The sequence below is a fragment of the Dendropsophus ebraccatus genome, chromosome 1 (genome assembly GCF_027789765.1).
Source record: "Dendropsophus ebraccatus isolate aDenEbr1 chromosome 1, aDenEbr1.pat, whole genome shotgun sequence".
NCBI lineage: Eukaryota > Metazoa > Chordata > Amphibia > Anura > Hylidae > Dendropsophus > Dendropsophus ebraccatus.
The window spans coordinates 131,704,583-131,722,553 of record NC_091454.1 but is presented as its reverse complement, the minus strand read 5'-3'; the positions used below and the strand labels follow the sequence as shown (position 1 = coordinate 131,722,553).

The 17,971-nt window shown below is 42.2% G+C and overlaps 1 protein-coding gene across 2 annotated transcripts in view; it reads left to right on the top strand.

Moving 5' to 3' along the window:
• Positions 1-17,761, top strand: part of NET1 (neuroepithelial cell transforming 1) — a 26,657-nt gene extending 8,896 nt beyond the window's left edge. The window contains exons 3-11 of one of the 2 annotated variants that reach the window (XM_069979033.1): positions 2,063-2,122; positions 12,350-12,457; positions 12,695-12,862; positions 13,072-13,231; positions 13,326-13,402; positions 13,510-13,767; positions 14,281-14,451; positions 15,585-15,771; positions 16,067-17,761. In XM_069979033.1, coding sequence (XP_069835134.1) covers positions 2,063-2,122; positions 12,350-12,457; positions 12,695-12,862; positions 13,072-13,231; positions 13,326-13,402; positions 13,510-13,767; positions 14,281-14,451; positions 15,585-15,771; positions 16,067-16,461 — 1,584 coding nt within the window. In that variant the 3' untranslated portion in view covers positions 16,462-17,761. Of the gene's footprint in view, positions 1-2,062; positions 2,123-10,230; positions 10,501-12,349; positions 12,458-12,694; positions 12,863-13,071; positions 13,232-13,325; positions 13,403-13,509; positions 13,768-14,280; positions 14,452-15,584; positions 15,772-16,066 lie in introns of those variants that run through there. The other variant, XM_069979038.1, reaches the window with a different exon arrangement.
• The last annotated feature ends 210 nt before the right edge of the window (positions 17,762-17,971 follow it).

The following is a 17,971-nucleotide window of genomic DNA, read 5'->3' as shown; positions in this document are numbered from 1 at the left end:
CAAAAAACATGGTCGAATGGTGTGTTCAGAGCTCTACTGATCGGGAAAACGAAATGTCAGAAGTTTTAATCTGTCTGGGTTTGTGTTCAGACCACGAGCGATCAGTAGAATGAGCCTAAAGAAGTCCATGCACAGTATGTTCTCTACTGTCTCTGTGTTATGTGACCTGTACAGCCACTAAATGTAAGTCTATGGGGCCGTCTAGGTCGAATGGGCACAGATCTGGGAGATGAACGCCCTGCAGCATAGACTTCTCCAGGCTCGTTCTCCTGATCAGTCACTGCCAGAACACTCCTAATCAAGGTACTTTTTGATGTTTAAAGTGATTTTTTTGGACATTAAAGGGGAAGTCGGGGCAAAATAATTTTATTGCCCAACAAAAGCTATGAAAATTACTAATAGACACTTATTATGGGAAGTGCACCTGTAGTGCACTTTCCCTGCACTTACTACAGCATGGCGTGTTCAGGTCTCTAAAGTTGGTGATGTCGCGTCACATAAACTGCCGACTCCTGCTGCAGCGGTGGGACAGACTGGAGCAGCAGGTGTCGGCAGTTTATGAGACCTGAACACGCCATGCTGTAGTAAGTGCAGGGAAAATGCACTATAGGTGCATATCCCAAAATAAGTGTCTATTAGTAATTTTCATAACTTTTGTTGTGCAATAACATATATAAAAATTATTTTTCCCAGACTTTCACTTTAATATTGTTGACCTTTCTTAAGAATGAGTGAGTGCTGTTTGCCTCCTTGAAATCAGTGATCTGTTTACTGTATTGGTCTACTAGGCATTGCTCCCACCTAGCAAGAGTCCTACTCCACACTGATGAGGGACAATACCTTGAAACAGCTGTCTGTGGATGGCTACCTGACCTTAGTGTGTACCTTGTCCTGTCATTGGATTTGTAATAGAGTTGAATATTGACTGAAAGGGCTACTTAATATGTAGGGTTTGGTGGTCTCCTTACAGGAGCCATCCCTTTGCTAGGTCCTTCCCTGGAGGGCAATCTGGCTAGTTCTGTGTTTTGAGACTTGTAACTGAGGCTCCACTGACTTTTTGGCATATCGATGTTTTCCAGGGGCAATGCACCTAGGATTTTACTGTATTAAGCGCTTTAACCAGTAGCTCAGTATCTTTTGTGGATGGTCTCTCTGAGATCAGTGATCTGTTTGGTCTACTAGGCATTGCTCCCGCCTAGCCAGAATCCTACTCCATGCTGATGAGGAGCAACACCTCGAAACAGCTGTATGTGGATGGATACCGGGCTTTGATATTTCCCATGTCGTATGATCAGACTTGTAATTGAGATGGATATTGACTGAAGGGGTCACGTAATATGGTGGTTTTGGTAGTCTTTTTAGAGATATCTGGTCCTGTGTTTTGAGACTCCTAACTGAGCTTCTGTGGACTTCTGCATGTTGATTGCTGTTTGTGTCCTGGATAATACTTGCCCACTTTTAGGGTATATTCACACGAACGGGCTCGCAGCGAGATTCTCGCTGCGAGCCCGGCAGGTCCTGGCAGTTCCCATACACTACATACTTGCTGTGGTCTAAACGACCGCAGCGCGTATGTAATTCTGCCGCCCTTAACCCCTTCTGCTCCCGCCCGGATCCCCCGCTGTAAGCATACTTTACCTGTCCTTGCTGCACGGGTCCGGCGTCCTGCTCTCCCGCCCAGCCAATCAGTGGCTGCGGCTGGGCAACACACTAATTGGCCGGACGGGAGAGCAGGACGCCGGACCCGTGCAGCAAGGACAGGTAATGTATGCTTACAGCGGGGGAGCAGAAGGGGTTAAGGGCGGCAGAATTACATACTCGCTGCGGTCGTTTAGACCGCAGCAAGTATGTAGTGTATGGGAACTGCCAGGACCTGCCGGGCTCGCAGCGAGAATCTCGCTGCGAGCCCGTTCGTGTGAATATACCCTTAGTAAACTATTCAAAGTTTCAGCTAATGAAGTGCTAGAAAAGTGCAGCTGAATTTGTTTTTGATACGGTAGCACTTGCTTACTAACTGACTTCATGTAAGGTGATTTTTATTGTGTGTTTTTTGTATCCCCAGAAGAGGAAACGCAAAGAAAAGGATGATGACACTTTCAGCCTTTGCAGCTTTGATTATAAGGTAATAAGAAGTAATTTAATCATGTTCATAATTTATTAGAAAGATTTAATGATTTGTTCATGTCAGTATTTTTTGCTTATAATTCAGATCAGGGAGGCCTGGTTGTATAGGGTGTTGCTCTGGCTACTGGGCTTTGGCCAGCCATCCTCTAGGCAGTACAGCTGAGCCTTAAAGTGACTCTGTACCCACAATCTGTCCCCCCCCAAACCACTTGTACCTTCGGATAGCTGCTTTTAATCTAAGATCTGTCCTGGGGTCCGTTCGGCAGGTGAGGCAGTTATTGTTTTAAAAACAACTTTTAAACTTGCATGCTGCGTCTAATGGCCGGGGCTTACATTATTGTATGCATTAGGCTGGCACAACCCCTCCGTCCCTCCTCCCCACCCTCACCCTCATTAGGAATGCTCCAGGCAGATTGTCTCCTATTCCCCAGCTTTGTGCATAATGAACATGGGCTGGATCATTAAGACACCTGTGCAAAGCTGAAACAGCAGTAAATGTTCCTGGATCATTCCTAATGCTGAGGAAGGACAGAGAGGTTGTGCCAGCCTAATGCATATACAAATGTAAGCCCCGGCCGTTAGACACAGCGCTGCAGGATTAAAGGTTGTTTTTAAAACAATAACTGCATCCCCTGCCGAACGGACCCCCAGGACAGATCTTGGATTAAAAGCAGCTATCCGAAGGTACAAGGGGTTTGGGGGGGGGGGGTGCAGATTGTGGGTACAGAGTCGCTTTAAAGGGGTCACTTTCTTTTAGAGAAGGCACCACTCTAGTCTCCAGTTTGGTTGGGGTTTTGCTACTCAACTCCATTAAAGTAAATGAAGCTTAATTGTAAACCACACCTGAACTGGAGACAAGAGTGGTGCGGTCTCTGGAAGAAAGTGACCATGTTTTTGTAGCGCTGTAGTGCAATAACCCCCTTTTAAAAGTTTTGTCCAGGATTAGGAAAAGGAACTTGTTCCATCCGCTCCACTCCCTTCCCTTTCCCACTAGAAGTAACAGTCTGTCCATGGGCTGTGTGGGTTACTGCAGCTTGCTAAAGTGATTTGCATTGAACATGGTGCAGTTTTGGGGTAAAAACTAATCTTGAACCACCCCCTTTGAAACTAGTTTTCCAGGTGAAGCCATTAAACACCTATCCACAGAATAAGTAATACATAGATGATCATTGGGGTGAAGGACTCCCTGCAATGTGTAGAACAGTTTCCAGAGCTCTCCATGTGATTGGATTGCAAGTGCACTTTCATGACAACCGTGGCATTAACTTCTGCGGGACTAAGAGATTATGTGTCAAAAATGCTATAAACAGGTTGTTGCATAGAATTTCTGATGCGCAAAAAGCATGCACACCTGCTTTAGCAGTGGTTTGTTAAAGTGCCATGGATTCTGCTATGATTTGCTTTAGCGATCAATTTGTGTAAAGAGTACCTCGAATGAGGGGTGTGAGCACCCAGCAAGTGCGTCCTAGACACTTAAAGGGGTATTCCCCCCAAAATTATTTTTGCATTAATACGTCGCCCACCCGTAGCTTTCCATCATTCCAATATCAAGGTATTAAAGATTCTGCACAGTTTTGCTGTTATCTAGGTACATTCACCCCCACCAAATGCAGAGAATCATCAGCTCTCTGCTCCCTGCTCCTGGCCCTCACCCTCTGAGATGGCATCACGTGTCTTCCTTCTTTTCAATGGGCTGGGTTAGCATGTAACCCAGCCAAACTGAAGTGAAGGAGGACTCGGTTTGGCTGATGTTAGAGAGGGAGACAGTGATCAGTGCAGCTGTCACTGTCTCCCTCTCTAACTGCAGCCACACCAGTCACCTGTACCGTGTGCCCCCCCAGCCCCAGAGCTCACCCGACTGTGCCCCCCGTCTCAGCTCTGCTACTTCATTATCATCAGGCATAAGCATTGCATGATGGGAAATGTAGTTTCCTATCTTGATAGACCATCTTTTTAAAAAAACGTATAACTCAGGAAAGACAGCAGCTAGAAAGATGGGAGACGGCTCAAAACACTCAGGGTGACTTGGTGAGTAAGGCCAGCTAGGTTTGGGAGCATTACATTTTTTTTGCTCTTGGGGGGAATACCCCTTTAAGTAAATGATCACACATTGGATTATAATTGACCCTTTGATTTCTGCCATGGATGTGCAGTTTGCACTGCCGCAGGTCTTCCAAAGCTTGGCCTCCGTTTCTTCACTGGGGCTAATTCTTGTGTTTTCTGCGCAGAATCCTTAGAAAATAGGTGACATGTTACTTATTTGCCATGTGATTGAGTTTCTCGTTGAAAATTTCCAATGCATGTCAACAGTGTTGTCAAAGCCCTAGTCAGTCAATCAAATAGATTACAGCTAAAAGTATTAGGTTCCCGGAGCATAGCAGTTGGCCAGGTAAATGCTGATTGTTTTTGTTTTTTAACCTGTCTTTCTGCCTTCAGTTTTCTGTTAATGGTATTTGTTACTCTTGTCCCCTGTGCCAGGTGATGACAATATAGACAGCTGTCTGATATTATGATGGATGTGTAGAATAACTATACCAGTAGTCTAGTGAATCTAGCAGTATTTGTGTAATTGAATAGAGGTAACCCTTGTTATATGTGTCAGCACTACCTAAGGTTTGGTCTATATTAGTCCTGTGGTATTAATGCTTTGAATTTAAAGTGGTTTTCCCAACACATTATTAGTAACATTTGTTATCGCTATCTATGAGAATGTAACCGTTTGGACACACACTAATCTCTAGCTTTAATAGGCCGCAGTCATTATCACCTAGAACTTTTAGTTTAGGGATACATAAACTGCATTTCTTAATACTAACAGTTAGGCTGCATACACGTCCGCAAATTTTGCGGACCTACAGACAATGAATGCCTGAACTGGATGGTTTCCCCGCCCAGCATGATGTATCAACATAATGCCGGCATCGGGGAAACAGTTTGAATCTCTGTGGTACTGTAGTAAAAGAGCTGCAGAGATTCAAACATTTTCCCCACCGCAAGCATGATGTTTAGAGATGAACGAATGTACTGTAGGAACGAAGTGTTCTGTTTCTATCTGAATTCTGTTCATCAGGCTGTGGGGCTTTGAAGTCTACCAGTTTTCCAGGACTGGATCCATCTTTTCCTAGCACAGAGCAGACTCCAAAGCCCACAACCCAATGAGCAGAATACAGATAGGAACAAAGGGGGAGATGTAAATATACACCTGGTGTAAACTGCCCACAGCAGCCAATCACAGCTCAGCTTTCAGCTCTGGTAGAATAAAAGAAGAGCTCTGATTGGTTGCAATTGGCAGGTTACACCAGATGTATATTTACACCCTTTCATAAATCTCCCCCAAAGTGCTTTGCTTCGTTCCTACTGTAGATTCACTCATCTCATTTTCATACATCATGCTGGGCGGGAAAACAATCCAGGCCAGCCATTCACTGTCCATAGGTCTGCAACATTTGCGGACGTGTGAACGCAGCCTAAGTGTGTCTTAACATTTTGTGATTTCCTGTGTCTCCTGTAAAATGAACAGAATTGTCCTTTATGTATCTTTGAGACGTAGCCATGACTAAAGCAATTGATGTAACAAGTTAGATTCCTGTAGTGGGTGACTCAGCTTCTTCTTTATGTTTTCAGGTACTACCCATGTTTTATAGCAACAATAACTAATATACAATAGAGAGAACCTGATTGGGAAACATGAGGAGCTCTGCCTTTAAAGCTCCAGGAAATCTTAAGAACACTTATGAAGAGTGGCTAATATAATTCACATGTATGTTACGTACACTAATTTGAGACCTGAGAGAAAGCTATAATGGTATCCCAGAACACTAGAGTTGACCCCTTTTCAAACCATTTTTAAGATAGTAATACAGTGCTGTGCAACTTAATTTTTAGAGATTCGTAGAGGTCCTAGCAGTCTTACCTCCATGATCAATGTATATGTGTATATGATCACCATGATGAGGAAATGTAAATAGAAAATAATTCTAAATAGGTGTCTGGTTAGCTGCAGAAATGGCGCACATAAGACAATATGTGGCGAGAACAATGAATTGGTGCCCAGCCGGCTAAAATTAATGTATTTTGTGTGACTTGTAAAGAAGATTGAGATGTGACAATTTGAGGAAACCAACAAATAGGAAACTCTTATAGATGACCTGTGTTCCTGTAACAGGTTCTCCTAAACCTGGCAAAGTTCAGAACTAGGAGTGTTGTATTAAATTGTAGGGGATATAAGAATGGAAACTGCAAATGGAAACTGCTTTTGCATGTTGGATCAGTAGAAATAGCAGGAGGAGGAACTTGTAAAAGTTGCACAGACAGGATTTCTTAAGCATTTGAATAGGTTTATGGCAAAAATAATCCTCAAGTGCAGTCCAGGCCTGGCAGATAGTAACCTCTGTTCTGCTACTGCAGACTGTACCAGAGCTCAGTCATTGTTCACGTGTAGGTGCTGACTGTGTATGTGTTTTGTTTGCCTTTTTATGTGTAAAAGTAGTTGCTTAAAACAGTAGTCTTTTGAACAGATGTTACGAATAACCTTTTCATATATATATAACTAGTAAGCCTGTTCCTTTAAACGAAACCAAGAAATGGACAGTAGTACCGTCTTAGGCTTGTCATCTGTGATTGTTTTATTTCATTGTTACTACAGGATTTAAATTGGAATTCCCAATAGACAATTGGGAATTCCCCAGAGATTATTATTAAAGGATATAAGTGAGGTAAAGGGGTGTACATGTGGGCAGGTATCTTTCCATCAGTAAGGCTGTATTCCAATGGTGGCAATTTGCACACACTGACCGCTGCCATTAGATTCTGCAGATTTATCAAGAGGTGCCAGGTGCCTTGTAAGCCTGCACTGTAAAGGTTGCCCATGTGCTGTGAAATCTGTCGGGTCTGAGCTGGTGTACACTGAATGTGTACCTGTCATTAGAAAAACTTTTAACGTGTCACACAGGTATGTAAAAAGTTTGGATCTATTAGGGTTGCATTGTTTAGATCGTGACCGTTCAGAAATCCATGCTCAGCACGTTTTCTCTTGGTTCTGTTATGTAACTTAGGTAGACTGCCAATGCAAATCTATGGTGCTGTCCAGGTCTCCGACACAGAATGGGGAGAGGATGGACCAACACGGTCACGCTCCTTTTAAGCCTTGTTTTGCCTACTTTTGTAGTAGCAGAGTGCATAATAAACCTGCCAAAAAGTGCAAGTTCCTTACGACAGAAACTTGGCATAAATGTATAATAAAATCCCCCATAGTATTTTCCCTTTACAGTTGTGTATGTGCTGCAACACAGTACATACCCCATTTGCTGGTCATGGTGTATATGTCAAAGGTGTCTATGGACCATAATTCTCCCAAAGGAGACTAAAAGTGTGTAGTAGGCCGCCCGCAGGCGGTCATTGTAGGGGTAGCTTCACACACAACGAATTTGCAGCGAAATCCGCTGCGGATATTTGCCCATTGACTTCAATGTCCAAAAAAGAAAAGGACTGAAAAGAAATAGACTGCACCTCACAAATAGCTCAAATCAGGAACAATTTCACATTAATGCAGGGGACAAAGACCATTAAAGGAGAAGTCCGGCCAAAATTAATTTTTGATATGTTGTTACTTATGAAAAGTTATACAAATTTCTAATGTACATTAATTATGGGAAATGCACATATAGAGCTATTTCCCTTAATTTAGTAGATCAGGAAGTGTTAGAAATATCTCTGAAGAAGTGACGTCACGACCCAGGGTGTAATTCCTATGGAGTGTCCAGCAGGGGGCGCTCTCTATATAGAAGTCTATGGGACTTTATTGTTTCTATGGGTTTCTATGTAATGTAATGTAATGTTATGTAGTGTACAGTGCTTTATTGAATGAATACATCTATGGAATACTTTGGGGAGCAAGTGTCCTTGCTCCCCAAAGTATTGCATAAATGTATTCATTCAATACATTCAATACACAGTAAGCCCGCCGATCCGCCGAATTTCCGCCGCATTCCCGCCGATCCGCCACACGCTGATCCGCCGCATTCCCGCCGATCCGGACCATATACATTGAACTACAGCTCCCATCATCTGCTTCTAGTATGAACAGGTGATGGGAGCTGTAGCTGGGTAATGGATATGACATGCCGCCGGGCGCAGGGGGGAGCCGCTCAGTACACAGGAGCGCTCCCCCCTCCTCCTCCTCCTTCCGTCATAACTTCCGCCTATAGCACTGCTGACTCCCTGCCTGGCCGCCGCTCTCCCCGCTCACATATACCGGCTCCCGATGCATCCTGGTGTCCGCGCTGATGCCGGGAGCCGGTATATGTGAGCGGAGAGCGGCGGCCAGGCAGGGACTCAGCAGTGGTATGGGGGGGAAGGTATCCCGGAAGGAGAAGGAGGAGGGGGGAGCGCTCCTGTGTACTGAGCGGCTCCCCCCTGCGCCCGGCGGCATGTCATATCCATTACCCAGCTACAGCTCCCATCACCTGTTCATACTAGAAGCAGATGATGGGAGCTGTAGTTCAATGTATATGGTCCGGATCGGTGGGAATGCGGCGGATCAGCGTGTGGCGGATCGGCGGAAATGCGGCGGAAATGCGGCGGATCGGCGGGCTTACTGTGTATTGAATGTATTGAATGAATACATTTATGCAATACTTTGGGGAGCAAGGACACTTGCTCCCCAAAGTATTCCATAGATGTATTCATTCAATAAAGCACTGTACACTACATTACATTACATTACATAGAAACCCATAGAAACAATAAAGTCCCATAGACTTCTATATAGAGAGCGCCCCCTGCTGGACACTCCATAGGAATTACACCCTGGGTCGTGACGTCACTTCTTCAGAGATATTTCTAACACTTCCTGATCTACTAAATTAAGGGAAATAGCAGTATATGTGCATTTCCCATAATTAATGTACATTAGAAATTTGTATAACTTTTCATAAGTAACAACATATCAAAAATTAATTTTGGCCGGACTTCTCCTTTAAAACCACTTAAAATACAAACTTGCCACTGCCCAGTATACGGCCATGTGGAACCGAACCCATCAACTCAATACCTTACGTAACGACCATGATCACAGAAAATGATGAATAAATCATAATGTAAAAAGATGTGTATATCAAAGAATACAGATGTGCAGTTCAAAAAATTATGGCCAGTAAATATGGATATAATACCAATGCAAAGATTAAAGTGCAAGTGCAGAAAAAATACAGTGCATTCAAAGATATCTTGGGGGGTTAGGACAGAGCATCCCAAGCGTTCCGTCACACAGACTTCCTCAGGGATGTTTGTACTTTGGATTGTTAGGGCTTACACTCACTACAGTATTGTTTAACATGGTACCAGTCCAATTGTAATACTACATTCACTTCAATGGGCTGACATACTCTCAGCAGGATTGTCATACCGCTGCTAGTATGTCAAACACACCGCCATTAACCCCCGTGGCCTGGGAAGATATTGTAGCGGGTCCCCGCTCCTGGTTGCTTCAGGGCCTCCCGGCGGTCAGCCAGTCAGTGTGCTGCCCTGCCGGGCAAGTATCTCCTGCGGGTTTCGCTGCGAATTTGCAGCAGAAAATACACTGCGGATGTGTGTGAAGCTACCCTAAGCAAGAAAGAGTGGACATTAGAATAAAGATGTGACTTTAAAATATACACTGTCTATGCCCAGAAAAAAAACACATATCTTAAATGGCTGGCACCAGGACTGCAATGGATATTGGGGTTGGGGGAAGGGCAATGCACTTTTTACACTGTATTTTCTCTAGTTCTTATAGCCCCAACTTCTGTAGGGATTTCCAGCACAGCAGCGGAGCCCTGCCAATACCCAAGAAGTCTGATGGGCATTTTAGTTATTTCCCATGGTCTTTTCTGTACAGATGATGCTGTCTATTACTGTAGTTGCAGCCCTGCCAGCTGTATAAAGCTTCTGTATGGAATGCTCCATGTCCCTCACTGTTATCCGGAGTATACTGGCTCTGCATTGCCATTGTAACCTGATCTGTAGAATGTAGGTGCAGCAGCTGTCAGACAAATGACATGGCATTCCATGCAAACCCGCCCAGAAGGCAGCTGTGGCTGCTCCTCCCAGCTTTAAGTTCAGACCAGTTGCTGTACTTTGTCCAGCTCACTCTATCTGAGGCAAGGGAAGTATGCAGTATGGGAAGGAGCTGTGAGTGTTTCTTAGCACACCGGAGACTCGTCTATGAAAACCTAAAAGCCCCACAAGGGCTTGGGCACCCAACGTGGATTAATAGCTACTCTTGTGAGGAACATATTATAAAGTATGGTGGCTCATGATGAAATCGGGGGTCTCTTGCCTATTAAAAGGACTATTCAGGTGATAGCAGTTCAGAATCAGGCGTCAAAGGAATTAGAGGTACGTATTGATGCGTGATGATTTCTTACGGAGCTGCAACTTTGTGTATGCAAGTTATATACCTTTATGTACTGTGTGAATTCTGATGGTTATAGTGTGTTATGTACACTTTATCCTTTTTATAGTAACCTGTAAATTTGTATGTGTATTCAGTACAGTAACCAGGCTTATGTTTCATGAGAATGAATCGTATACAATATAATGGGGCTCTGTTTAGTCATGCTTTGCCCTCGTAGAGCTTGAAGCAGTGTGTTTCGGTTATAATGTAATTGCTCGCCTTGCATGAAAGGAACCAGTTTTGACAGTCGTTAAAGGGTTTCTTTGTACTTTCAGCCACTCCTGAGCCTTATCTGTAGCATTAGTTTGTCTTCCTCTCTGCTTCTTGTATACCTAATGTTTAAGTGATTTTTCTGAATGTATTCTTTCAGGAGAGAACAATATGTGATATTGTGCTGGCCAACATGTAGGACTAATGCATTTAGCATATGATGAATAAATATCTTAATGCTGATTTTATGGCATCTTGCCCTGGAGTGTAGGAAACATACGGTCAAACTGCTGTGTGGTTCTTATACTACAGAACTGTGTACACTAAGGTACTTACAGGTTATACTAATATACAATCTTCATAGGCAAAGGTTTTCTAGTTTGCTATGGCAAGTGCTCTCAGTTTTTGTATGTACTGGGTTATTCTATTGCAGTTACTGCTTTATAGTGGCTGTAATATTGTATTTGGGAGGCAGCTGAGGACTCGTGACATACATGGACTTTCAGGTGTAACTTGTTGTTTCAGTATTTCTGAGTTGCCATGTTGAATACACATTATATGGTTTATATCCATAAAACAAGAGGCCCCTTTGTCCCCCCCCCCCCCCCCCCTCATACGTTACTGTAATGTACTTACAGATGGAGTCTGCCTGTAATGGGAATCCAAAGCATGTGACTTAATGGCTTTCACACCTGTCCTTTGGTGGACATAGTAGACTATTGTCCTCAGTTTGACTTCTTAATAATAACGTCACAGAGGGGGAAGTTTTCTTTTGCCTTTTCTGTGCATACAGGGACTTGATCCATGGTAGAAAATAAAATCTGAAGATAAGATTTAATGTAAAGTGAGTGATTGTTGATAGTAGATGAATGGAGTTGATGGTTTCTTTGCTTTTAGGTCATGATTTCATCAAAGACTAGTGGATGTTCACACCTATAGTGTTCTATAAGTACAAGGTCATGAAATAATTAAGCATTGTTAGACTATGCTATATGAATGGCTTTCTCAATGTATTGGCAGATGTCCTGTGTGTTTTAGTAAAGATCTGGTTGCTGCTTACTGTCCTATGGTAAGGCAGTCAGAAAGCTGGACTGTTCCTGCGTGCACACTGCCCACTGTGCTCACAGCTGCTCTGCTTATTTAGTATATAGTACTTAAGAATTGAAAAAATGGCACATGAAGGTGATGATTATTTAAAGTTACTTGGTTTCATATTGTTGGCCCATATCTGAATAAATGTTTGCCTTGCCCTTTGGTACATTGGTGTCAGTCTTTAGAAGTGTACTCCTGGTAAATATTCATCTAAATGGAGTCTCACTAGGTACATCTCTATGTAAAGAGCTTGCCCTTTGAACGTTTACTTGGATTACTTTTGTTTTTTGCTTAATGCAGCTTGCGTGCAGACAGGCCAGGAGGCTGCGTAAGCCTGTATTGTCCGAGTTCTATTACATGCTAGTTAGAATTTCATATTTGCTTTGTGTTGAAGAATGCCTGTGATTTGATAGCATTCACGTAGCTGCAAGGCTTGGAAATGGAATGCTTCGGGCTCACTTTAATATATGTGTTCCTCTGCAATCTCAGGAGCCGAGCAACAAGAGGGTACGGCCTTTAGCACGTGTAACATCACTCGCAAATTTAATATCTCCAGTGCGAAATGGCGCAGTTCGACGCTTTGGACAAACCATTCAGGTAAATTACTATTTTGACGTGCCTACAAGTTCCATACACACAGTGCCGTATATTGCAAGGATACATCAATGTTGTCACTGAATAGGTTTGCCTGAAAAACAGCCAAACTTGTATCCCACAATTTTTGCCATCATGCTTTACATTGTAGGATTATGGAAATAATGTGCCCTGAAATCCTTTTAAAGCATGTTTTCATTTAAGCAAATACTGACTGGCTCCTATGTTTCTTTCTGATAGTCATTTGCAATGCGAGCAGAAAACAAGTCTCCAGGCAGTACACACAAATCCTGTAGCAAGACTGCTGCACCAACTCCTCCAAAACGAAGAAACAGCGTCCTGTGGTCTGAGATGTTAGATGTCAATATGAAGGAATCCTTAACCACCAAAGAAATTAAGCGGCAAGAGGTACTTGACAACTATTCAGAAGACCAGTTTTAGACTGGGGATTCGACTCCTTTGGGTACATTCCAGGACTAAATTTTAATTTGAAATGTTAAAATCCTTGATAAATATTTTGGTTCTGGAAGCACAAATGCATAATATGTGGATGGGCTTAGGAAGTAAACCTATTATGACCACATTTCATATTTACACAGTTTCTTTCTTATTCATAGGCTATATTTGAAATGACAAGAGGCGAACAAGACCTTATTGAAGACCTCAAGTTGGCAAGGAAGGCCTACCATGACCCAATGCTTAAACTATCGATTATGTCTGAGGAGGAACTGGCACAAATATTTGGAGATCTGGATGCCTATATCCCCCTGCATGAAGGTATATTGGAAGCCATATATAGTGTGGTGTATTCTCAATCCCCTTGCCGGTATTGATGATTTGATTTGTAATATATACATTTGTTTCAATTTAGAACTTCTGACAAAACTTGGAGAAGCAACAGGACCAGATGGAACAGTTGGACAAATTGGTCATATTCTTGTTCACTGGGTAAGTTCTGCTCAATTATCTTTAATCCCAAAATTGTTTATGCTTTGATTTCAATTTTGTTTTCCTTGAAAAAAAAAAATATATATTTTTTTTCCCCTCCCCCATAGTTGCCACGGCTAAATGCTTATAAAGGTTATTGTAGCAACCAGTTGGCAGCAAAAGCACTTTTGGATAAGAAGAAGTTGGATCGTAGAGTCCAGGATTTTCTACAGAGATGCCTTGAGTCTCCTTTCAGTCGCAAATTGGACCTGTGGAGCTTCCTCGATATTCCAAGAAGCCGTCTAGTCAAATATCCCTTGCTTATCAAAGAAATTTTGCGTCACACTCCTAAAGACCATCCAGATGTAAAGGGTTTAGAGGAAGCAGTAAGTTGCAAAGCCATACCTTTTGTTAACTGTGCAGTGGGAATAGTGAAAGGCTGCGGAACCAGTTATCTGGTGGTTCCTAAAGTGTGTAACCAGTTGGTATAGTGATGGACACATTAACTGCATGACTGCCAAGGGGATTTTGTGCTTTCTGTGGATTTATACAATCTCCTGTGACAAAACGAATAACACGAACATACGTGGAAGTGGACTTGTCTAGCTACCTGGAAATATGGGAGGGAATGATGAGTTAAATGTATTTTGTTTGGTAAATAGAAATCTTGTTCTTGAATAGCCATGCTTTCACAAGACAGGCTATTTAGACTGGAACTGATGAAAAAGTTGCATGGCTTAGTACTACTTAGCACACATGGCCCACATACAGCAGTTATAAATAAGAGAGACTTGGGAAGTAAAGTGGTTTAGGAACATTTAAGCCTTTATTATGCATAGAAATAATAAATCACACTTTTCAGTGTTTTATTAATGCATTCTTTTTGTCTCACTCTACAGCTTTGTTTAATCCAAGGTGTGCTTGCAGACATTAACCTGAAAAAGGGGGAATCAGAATGCCAGTATTACATCGATAAGCTGGAGTACCTTGATGATAAACAGAGAGACCTGCGGATAGAATCAAGCAAGTCGTTACTGTGTCATGGAGAGTTAAAGAATAAAAATGGCCATGTAAGTTTCCGAGTGTACCAAGTGATGAAATTAGGGACTTTGCAGAGTATTCACTACTTAGGTAATACTGAAAAAAATTGTCTTGTTTGTTAACATTCTTTTTCCATAAAGAATGAAGTGTAAATGTGATCATTCACGTTTTTTTATACATGCAAATGAACCACATATCCTGCTGTCATGCCACATAAGTCATGGTCTGATAGCTGGCATTGTCAGTAACTTATTACTATGGACAGGAAGTAGTTTAATTTGACATTGTTATACACAGAGTGACCATACACAATAAATGTGGGGGTTGTTAGGTTTTGCAGACAGTCATACTGTTAACCAATATTGACTGTTTAGGCTAGCTATACACATTGTGGCGCTAGCTGTGACCCTGGGAAATAGTCTCAGGAATTATTTGAAAGCTTTAAACCTGGAAGACTACTTTACACATTACTGTTCAGCTGAAAAGCACATTTATCGTTCAATTTCACCCAACAAATGATGATTTTGGTTGAATTTGTCCATTTTCATCACCTTTACAATGCAGGAACCTTTACTTTGTTACCTCACTTTGTGAAGGGACATACAATGCCATAATTAAAGGGGTACTCCAGCGGGAGGGCACTTTTTTGCTGGGACCGAGGAGGTGGCCGAGGGAAAAGACGTCTGCTCACCTCCCCGGTTCCAGTGGTGGGTCCCGCATCGTGGCGCCCTGGTGCCCGGTTCCCGGCCACTTCCGGATGTCTGACGCGGGCCCGAGACGATATATCTCGGGTCCACTCAGCCACTCAGTGACAGAGGCGGAATCTGAGCAGACTTGAAACGGATCCCGCCTCCTTCACTGAGTGGCTGAGCGCGGTCCTGAGACGTCACGTCTCGGCCCGCGTCTGACACCCGGAACCGGGGATGTGAGTGGATGTCTGTCATCGGCCACCTCCTCCCCGGTCCCAGCAAAAAAAAAGTGCCGCCCCCCCCCCCCCCCCCCCCCCCCCCCCCCCCGGCTGGAGTACCCCTTTAATTTGTTATAAATCGCTAGTTTATTTCTTTACAATCCATCTGTTGATGTTTTTTACTTGCCATGTCTGTCTGTGAGAAAAGATGTAATTTGCAATAAAAATCTAACTCTGCCTTTTGTTTGTTCACAGAAGTTGTACCTGTTTCTCTTTCAAGACATTCTGGTTTTAACGCGCCCAGTTACACGGAATGAGCGTCTCTATTACCAGGTTTACAGGCAGCCAATTCCTGCCCAAGACTTGGTGTTCGAGGATCTTCAGGATGGTGATGTGAGAATGGGAGGCTCCTTCAGAGGGGCATTCAGCAATTCAGACAAAGGTATTTTTATTTCCTGTTTTTTTTTTTTTTTTTTTTTTTTTTTTTTAGTTCTTCAGTATGTAACTAACTGCACAGAAAATCCCCTTTTATATATCTATTATGATAAGCTATTAATTCTGCTCTGTTGACAGAGCTCCCACATATTGTAATTGCCAACATCAAAAACTTCAGAAGTCATTTTTTTAGGTTCTTAACATTAAAGCTGTAACTTCAATATAGGTTTTTGCCTAATATATGCAATGTATGTTTAAAGCACTCCTCTATAACCTCTAACTTTGTTTATTTTTTCTTTTAGCTAAAAACATCTTCAGAGTTCGATTCCAAGAGGCCTGCATTGGCCAGAGCCACACACTCCAAGCCAATGACATCTTTCACAAACAACAGTGGTTGAACTGTATTAGAACAGCAGTCGCTCCATACCAGCATGCTTCATCCCCTGAGTTAAAGGAGCTGCCAGACCTCAGTGAGGAATGTGAAGAAAATCACCCCCCAGTGCCAAACCCCAAAGTACAGAGGCGATCGTCCACCTTTTCTGGCATTGTGGAAATGGACCTTGAAGCAAATGCTGACTGTTCTATCGCGGACTCCCCAGAGAATCCTAAAGCTGGGAAAACGCTAAAAACACAGAGCGGCAGTCGGAAAACCCGAGAGAAGACACAGAGCATGAAGCGGAAAGAAACTTTGGTTTAAGTTGCAAAATTGCCGCTTGGCTGGACTTGTGTTTATAGATATGTACATTGTTATCTTTTAAATGTGAGTATCCTGAGATTATTTTATGGATCCTACTGTATGTTACCCCTTGTTCCCTTTCAGTGGCAGCTACTGGTATTCAGTTAACACTGTTAAAGTAGAGTCTTTCCCCAACTCCCAAGATAGGGGAATATTAAACTGATTGAAATAATTTATTGTTACCATCCTGAAACGATTCCTTTTTCTGATTGTAGGGCATTACAACTTCTATATGCCTGTAATGTTGATGAAATCCAAAAGTAATGTGTGGTCTTGTAACCACAGCCATAGTTGGTGTCTTGTTCACCTTGGAGTTCTCCAGCAGTAAGGTCTTGACTGTAATCTGAGCCAGTAATTTTGTTCTTTTTAAGAATGTCAGAAATACCCAAAGCATTGTTTTTTTACATCTGAAACTTTGTTTGAGCAAATCCTGAAAAGACTCTGTTTTAGCAGGTTTTTCATGTTACCTACTGGAATTTATTTTCCCTTTTTGTTTACTGTACATTCCTGCATTTATGTGTTTTTGTGATAAGTATTTAATTTTTTTAAGTAGTGTAGAGGGTTTTTCTTACGACAATTTTATTGTAGTTTTGAAGATTTTTTTTTTTTTTTTTTTTTTTTTTCAAGACCACCCATCAGCTTCCCATGGATGCAGGTTTTTTTTCTGCAGACACGGCAGTTGACTTAAATATACTGTCAAGTTTTTTTTTGTTTGTTTTTTTAAGTAGGCATTTGTACGAAAACTAGAAACTAGTGAAGGAGTTAGGAGATGTAGACTTTTGAGAGTAATGAATATTGTTTCAGCAAGAGGCGCTAGATTTGATGGGCCATACATATGGCAAGTGCGTGAGTTAGGTGGAAATTCTGTATGTCGTAGAAGGTCAGGAGGTATGTTGTGAAGTGAGTCAGATATTGACTAATATAGTTGATTATGAAATGGTAAAGGTTATACCATATCTAATTGTAGGTACATTGGAAGAAACTAATTCAATGTAATGTGAAGTTGTGACAGTTACAATAAAAGTTATTTTCCAATTTTGATTGCAGCTAGTCAATGAGCATTGTACAGAAATTCACTGCCGTGTTATTTACTTAGCTGTAGCCTTTCATATACTGTAAATACTTTTGTATCTTGGGGAAGATGGTGATGCATTGTTGGGTATTCAGTGACTGTACCTAAATGAAATGCATGGTTTTATGTAAATGCGTCTGTACAGCAATACATCTTCAAGTACAATAAAATGAAATCCCTCATCTCAAAGTTGTCGTCTATGTGCAAGATATGTATAAAAAAATATTATGTATTATACATAAATATGTAACCTACACTGATGAGCTATATCTAGAGATAAACGAATCGCTCATCTAAACGAAGCTAATCGCTATGTTTGATCAACGATCCGCTTATCAAGCAGTCTGCCTGTCAGCGCTGCTCCACTCCTGCCAATCCTCCCTGCGAACCGGGGAAAAG